The sequence below is a fragment of the Ziziphus jujuba genome, chromosome 12, assembly GCF_031755915.1.
Source record: "Ziziphus jujuba cultivar Dongzao chromosome 12, ASM3175591v1".
Lineage (NCBI taxonomy): Eukaryota > Viridiplantae > Streptophyta > Magnoliopsida > Rosales > Rhamnaceae > Ziziphus > Ziziphus jujuba.
The window spans coordinates 21927418-21935005 of NC_083390.1; the positions used below are offsets into that span (position 1 = coordinate 21927418).

The following is a 7588-nucleotide window of genomic DNA, read 5'->3' on the forward strand; positions in this document are numbered from 1 at the left end:
CAACCCATCTTCTCAATACAATATTACAATATTGTTCTTCAAATCCTCTTAATATTAAAACTAGCAACTTTAATTTTTTAATATGCATGTTATTTAGAATGGATAAGGTGGTTCACGTGATTCAATGTATATTATATTTTTAATATATGAAAGAAAACTATTAATTATTAAAAAGAAAATATTTTTTTAAATCTATGTATTATATTTTTCTTTTCTATTTTCTTTTTTTCTATTGATGGTTCCAATATTATTCAAATTGTGTATTTTCATAAATAATTCAGTGAAAAAATTACTATTTTCTCATTTAATGATTTTGACTTTGAAATTTAAACGGCATTTACATTTTTTTTTTCATTTTGAGAAAACAATATATATATATATACACATAAATATTAAATTTTGCTAAAAAATACATTAGTCTATTATTGTGGACAAGAAATCGATGGTGTATCTCTTATGGTACGGAAAGGGTTTGCACTGTAAGAGAGTTATATATATATATATATATATATATATATATGTACATATTAATAATAAAACATTTCATATTCACGCCCAGCCTGTCATTATAAAGTTGACTTGAGTTTGCGTTGAATAAAAAAACGAAGCAAGTTTAACTTTATATATTTTAAATCTGTTAAATGCATTTTGGTCTCGCACATAGCATATTCCTCATAATTTCCTTCCCCAATATAGGTATATAATCCTCATAATTAATCTTCCGCCAGTTCTTATAAAAACAATTTCAATCCAAACAAGAACAGAAGTTGCTGAATGCTATGGAAATACTCTTTCTCTTAAAGATTAGCGTTATTATCTTTTGCACCTTACTACTTTTATTACCTGTATCAGCGGAGTCAAGATATGGAGCTTGTAAACCAAGAAACTGCGGCAGCGGCCCCAATATCAGCTACCCTTTTTATATCGAAGATACCGGGTTAGACTTTTGTGGTCTGCGAGGCTTTAAAATTGAGTGCTCTGAAGGGAAACCTGTATATTTGACCTCAAGAGGCCCTTACTTTGTCGAAGATATCTCGTATGAAAACCAGTCACTGCGTTTGGTGGATGTTGAAGTCGTGGATGCTACATGCTATGCTCCTTCTCACTATTTCGCCTTCGATGGCGGTCCGATGTATTTCAGCTCCACTCATGCTAACTTGCAGTTCTTTTATGGATGCAATGAATCATTTTCTCTCAGTTTTGAGAAGAAGTTGATTCCTTGCAAATCCAATGCTACTTATGTTTCATATGTTGCGTTGGTCGTTAAGGATAAGGAGTTGAGTTATGGAGAGGGCTGTGAGCGGCAAGTGGGTGTACCTATTGATTTGGAGGGAGGCTTCTCCAATCAAACCATAAAAACTGTTGATTACCCTCAATTGTTGAAGAAAGGTTTCACTTTAAGATGGTATGGAGATGGATGTTCCAACTCATGTAAAACAAGCGGTGGCCAATGCGGATTTGAAGACGAACGTACTGTATGCTTTTGTCCCGAAGGAACACATTCTACAAACTGCACAGAGGGTAAGCCACCTTAAAACACTTTCTCTCCCCATTATTACCTATCACGAGTTTTCTACTCTTCCCTCGCATCTTTTTTTTTCTTTTTTTTTTTTGGAATAATGATTTTCATAAGATTAGTCATGACAAATTGAAATATAAAGGTTTCTGAAAAACTATATATATATATATATATATGTTTTAAAAATTCTTGCATCACCTTTATATATTTATATTTATATGTCTGAAAAAATATATATATACATATATTATAAGATAATGAAAATAATTTTTTTTTGAAAAATAGAAAACTTAAAAGTACTTACCTTACATAAAAGAATATTTTGCAACTAGTGCCATTTTTATTCATTTTTTTATGTCAAGTGTTAATTAATAATAGTTTGAATTTTTTAGATATTTAAGTTAACTATCAAATTAAGGAAGAAAAAAATTTTGAGTAAAAAAAATTCTAAAAATTGAACACAACTATAAATTATGTTAATTTTATTTATTTATTTATTTATTTTCAAGTTGTTGAGTTGTTTAAGATATCTAACAAATCATAACTACCACTTATTAATATTTGATATAAGCAAATTACATATAATTATATAACAAAAAATAATAATAAAAAAATAAAAACAATGACAATCTAAATTGCCAAATTACAGTTTTAATTCTTTTTGTGAATAAATTACAGTTTTAATTGATAATTAAATAGAGAGGAAGATTATAATTTTGTTCATGTTATGTTTATTTTTCTTTTTTCTGAGTTATAAATATGGTATAACATTTATGATATTCTTTCTTTAATCTTCTATTATTATTATTTTTTAATAGATTTGGTATTCTTTTTTAACAGGAAAGACTGGTAACATGACAATCCTTAAAGTTGGAACAGGTAACGTAACTCTTGAATTCTTCTATTATTTATAAGATTCATAACTACTTTTAATGAATAATATTTGTTTAAATTAGTGAATATATAAATTAAGTTAAAAAGGGTTTTATTATTATTATTATTAACATTTTATAATTTTTTTCTTTTCTTTTTATGATTTCTAATCTAAAAACGAGAGGGCATAGTGTTTCAAATTCACAACTTCATTAGTGTGGATGTGAGGGCATATCAACTGAGCTAATTTTACTTTGACTAATATTTTATAACTTGAGGTAGGAATTTTAGCTACAATATGACAACCAATTAGATGAGGTTGTTAGGGTAAGTGTAGGCATGTGTGGGATACTGACAGATTATTTTACTAACAAAGACTATTTGGTTTTCAATCCAACATCTCCTACATATGGAACAATGATGGTTTAAATGTAAAGTAGTTATTCTCTTAAAAACTGAGGCACCTTTAGAGCAATTGGCATTATGATTCTAAAGAATTCTAAGGTTATATATGCTTTAGTGGGCGTAATAATCCTAGGATGAGTGACCTCCTAAGAAGTCTGAATAAAAAATTCCATATCATCTAGAGTACATTGACTAAATTAGGGACAATATTGGTAGAGTAAGAAAGCAATGATACTAGTAAGGGTGGGATGTTATGGATGGTATTATAGCATGTATCGATCTGAAGTGTGTCAGTGATGATAGTGGGCTCCAAAAGGGCGAATTGTGACGATCAGGATGAAACTATGTGAGGCTATAATGGTAAATGTGAGTAAGTGCAAGACATTGACAGGCTAACTTAGTGGCAAATGCACCTGGTGTCCAATCCCACATCTCCCTAGTGTTAAACAATTACGTTTCTAAAGGGGTGGATTGTGACGACCAGGGCAAAACTATGTGAGGTTGTAACAATATATGTGGGCGGATGTAGGGCACTTACATGCTACCTTAATGACAAAGGATACCTAGTATTTATTTCCACATCGTTCGGGTGTGAAATTATAACACCCCGCCCATTGAAGGACCTGTAATTTTTTGTTGATATTGTCCCCAATTTAGCCACCGTACTCGGTCTAAGGTTTTGTTCAAAGCTTCCTAAAATGTCACCCATTGTTATACCACCCTCACTTGAGCAAGCGTAACTTCAAGTTCTTTGGAACCCTGAAGTCAATTGTTACAAAAAGGCATTGGTGTTATAAGAGTGACTATCTTTACGTTTAAACCATCCCCTTATCTACACCCAAACAATGTGAGATTGGACACCAAGTAGCTTGCCAGTGCCTTGTATCCTTCCACACTAGTCAATACAGCACCCCCTTAGAGGCCTAGCTTCCTCGCCGATACACTTCCAGCTACATATAAGCTTTGATACCATTTGTAATATCTTACCTCCACTAGCAGACCTATCACTTTCTATTGATATTGTCCCAAATTTAGCCACCGCACTCAGTATGAGATTTTTGTTCAAAGCTTCCCACATATTATCCATCCTTGTACTACTCTGCCCTGAGCACGCTTAACTTCGAAGTTCTTTTGAACCTTGAAGCCAACTGCTTTGAAAAGGTCACGGCATTATAAGAGTTACTATCGTTACATTTGATCATCCATTGACCTACACCCTTGATCTACATTACAATGATATGAGATTGGATTAAAGCCAAATATTTTGAAAAGGCCTTGGCTTTATGGTAATGACTATCGTTACATTTGAATCCTTTCCCAGTCTACACTCAGGCAATGTGAGATTGAATACTAAGTAGCTTTTGCCAGTAAGATAGATTGCCTTAATTGTTAAGAGAATTTCTGCTTTACGTTTGATCCATCACCGTTCTTGTGACCACCAATGTACGAGGATGCAGAGCCTTAATTGTTAAGAGAATTTCTGCTTTACATTTGATCCATCACCGTTCTTGTGACCACCAATGTACGAGGATGCGGAGCATTAGTAGGCTACTTGATGTCCAATCCCACATTATTCAAGTGTAGAATGGTAATAGTTCAAATTTAAAATAGTCACTCTCTTAACAATTAAGGCTTTTTTAGAGAGGTTGGCTTCAGGATTCTAAAAATTTCTAGGATTAAGTGTGTCTAGAGGGTGCAATTTTAGAATGAGTGACCTTTTAGAAAATCTAAATAAAATCGATGGAGTAAAAGAGTGGGACACGAGTGGGGAGGGGGCAGATAATGACGACCATAGTAAACCTATGTGAAGAGCAATGATGAGTCAAATTTAAAGTATAAGCTTTCTTCACAATAGAGACCTTTTTAAATGGATTAGTTTCAAAGTTCGAAAGAATTATAAAGTTAAGTGTGCTCCAGTAGGAGCAATCCTAGTATAGATAACCTTTTAGGAAATCTGAATAAAATTTGTGTAGCAAGAGATTAAGATGCCAATGGAGAAGGGGTGGATTGTGACGACAAAGGTGAAACCATGTGAGGCTGCAAGGGTGAGCGTTACAGATAATATTAGAGTCTGTATCCGTTCGGAAGTGTGGATGACCAAGACGAAACTATGTGAGGCTACAAGGGTTATTATGGGCCAGTGCAGGGCCTAGGCATGCTAATGTAGATGAGGCATTACATATTAGCTTAATGCAGTTGATATATGTTTGATTAATATTGCCTGTCACATACAACAGCCTATTGTGTTTTTTTGTTTTTAACATCGGGTCACAATCATCAAATGAGATTTGGGCAATTGAGCAAGACATCAGTACGGATGGGGCGTTACATGCAAGTTTAAACTAAATACTCACCGATCTATAGGAGTGGATTTAATAATTTTCCCCTATATATATACATATATATATTGATATACACAATGAGGATATCTTTATAGCTTTTCCACCCATATTCCAATTTTCAATTCGTACTGTTGTTCTAAATTTTACATCAGTATATAGCCACACATATATTTTGTTTCCCGTTTGATCATAATCACCGCAGTTGCTGTCATCGAGGTTCTCTTGACTAAAATTTGCTGCATATGGAGAAAGCACTCGATTAAAAAGTATCATTTCAATGATGAGTGCAACTATGCAGGGGGTACTGTTGGATGTTATTCCAATGATGAGAATAAAGTATCATTTTTCTGTTTATTTCTAAGTTACTGAACTTTCTTTTTTTCTCTTTTTTTTTTTTTTTTCTTTTAAGAAAAAAGAATGGAATTATGTAATTGGTTAACTAATATGCGGAATTCATCAGGTGTCGATAACTCAAAAGTAGAAGATATGCATAGCCAATTTGTTATGAGTGCAGAATATATATATATATATATATATATATATATATATATATGTATGTATATATTAATTACAATGTGACTATCATAAAATAAATAAACAAATTACATTTACGAACTATGCTCTGGTTGCCTTAAAAGAAAATCTATTATCTAGTTAATTTGGAAACCTGCGGCTTGTTGTCTGTATTTACTTTTGCATTACGAAAATCCACTCTTGCATCTCTGGTGGTTTAATATGTATACTTTTCTGAGCTTGTTCTAATGACATGGCAATCTTGCAATTGCAGGAAATGGAAACAAGATTTTCAAAGCAACAATAGGTAATTAAATATAAATATAAGTAGTTACTTAATTCTTGCTATTTGTGGCCTGGATAACCGTTTATCTCTTCGGTTTGTATAAAATTGTTACAAGTACTAAAATGTCTGCTCGCTAAAAGTTCACTTACTCTTTTTGCCTCAAAATTTTCTTTGATTGCAGCCACAACAGTTGCTGGAGTTGGGGCTCTAATTGTGATAGTGATATGCTGCATAAGGAAATTCAAATATAATAAATCCATATGTTTTTGGAAGAAGCAGAATCAAACTGATCAAAATATTGAGGCCTTTCTAAGGAACTATGGACCTGTACGAGTTAGAAGATATAGTTATTCTGATGTCAAGAAAATGACCAACTCCTTCAAAGAAAAATTAGGCCAAGGGGGCTATGGTGGTGTATACAAAGGAAAATTACATGATAACAGTCTTGTTGCAGTAAAGGTGTTGAATGAATCAAAAGGTAATGGAGAAGAATTTATCAACGAGGTGGCAACAATTAGCAGAACTTCCCATGTCAACATTGTTTCTCTATTAGATTTCTGTTTTGAGGGTCAAAAAAGAGCTCTCATCTATCAGTTCATGCCTAATGGATCTCTTGAGAAATTTATATTCAACAACAATCATTCATTGGGATGGGATACACTCTTTCAAATTTCGCTTGGCATTGCTCGAGGGCTCGAATATTTACATCGTGGTTGTAATACACGAATTCTGCATTTTGACATAAAGCCACATAATATTCTTCTAGATGAAGATTTCTCACCAAAAATATCTGATTTTGGACTTGCTAGAGTATGTACCAGAAAACAGAGTACTATTTCTATGCTGGATGCAAGAGGGACTATTGGATATGTTGCTCCTGAACTACATTGTAGAGAAGTTGGAGGGGTTTCACACAAATCTGATGTGTATAGCTATGGAATGATGGTTTTGGAAATGGTTGGACGGAGAAAGAATGTGAATGTCGGTGCTGATCATAGTAGTGAAATATATTTTCCACACTGGATTTACCAGCGTCTTAAATTAGATGAAGAACTTGGATTAAAGATAATAATGAACGAAGCTGAAAAAATTGAAGTGAAGAAGATGATAATGGTGAGTTTATGGTGTACACAACTTGACCCTTCAGATAGACCAGCCATGAGTAAAGTCATAGAAATGTTGGAAGGAAGTCTTGATTCCTTGCAAATGCCACCAAAGCCGCGGATCTTTTCTTCTACTTCAAATTCAAGTTTTCCATCTGATTCTTCCAGTGCGATTGTATGAATTCAAACTTAATAAGTATGTCTCTGATATGAACTTTTTCAATTCCCAACTACATGGAAACAATCTGATCTTACAAAATAATAATTTCAATTGCTGTACGGTACAAGCTAAATTTTGCAATTTAGGGTCAGAAAAATATGCAAGAAGCCTCTGATGTTTGACATCTTTTAACTTTCAGCATAAATTGAATAATTGGAGCAAAGCATGCAAGGGGGACAAAGTAAATCCCATATGTTCCCCAAAGCAGCATGTGAAACAGAGCGATGTGTAACCAAAGTCAATCCCCCTTGTGTTTCTTTCTTTTACATCTTGATAAGAACCATAGGATGAGCGCATGATCTCAGGAATGGACTAGCATACATATCA

At 33.2% G+C, this 7588-nt stretch overlaps 1 protein-coding gene across 1 annotated transcript; it reads left to right on the forward strand.

The window, feature by feature from the left end:
* Nucleotides 1-584: 584 nt before the first annotated feature.
* LOC107414238 (rust resistance kinase Lr10) lies at nt 585-7361 on the forward strand. The gene is made up of 4 exons (XM_048461929.2): nt 585-1521; nt 2360-2398; nt 5927-5959; nt 6120-7361. The coding sequence occupies exons 1-4, from the start codon at nt 780-782 to the stop codon at nt 7220-7222; spliced, it is 1917 nt and encodes a 638-aa protein (XP_048317886.1). The 5' UTR covers nt 585-779; the 3' UTR covers nt 7223-7361.
* Nucleotides 7362-7588: the final 227 nt, after the last annotated feature.

Coding starts and splice junctions, on each gene's coding strand:
- LOC107414238 (XM_048461929.2), top strand. CDS start 780: ATGGAAATACTCTTTCTCTTAAAGATTAGCGTTATTATCTTTTGCACC. Junction 1,522..2,359: donor TTCTACAAACTGCACAGAGG/GTAAGCCACCTT, acceptor CTTTTTTAACAG/GAAAGACTGGTAACATGACA. Junction 5,960..6,119: donor GATTTTCAAAGCAACAATAG/GTAATTAAATAT, acceptor CTTTGATTGCAG/CCACAACAGTTGCTGGAGTT.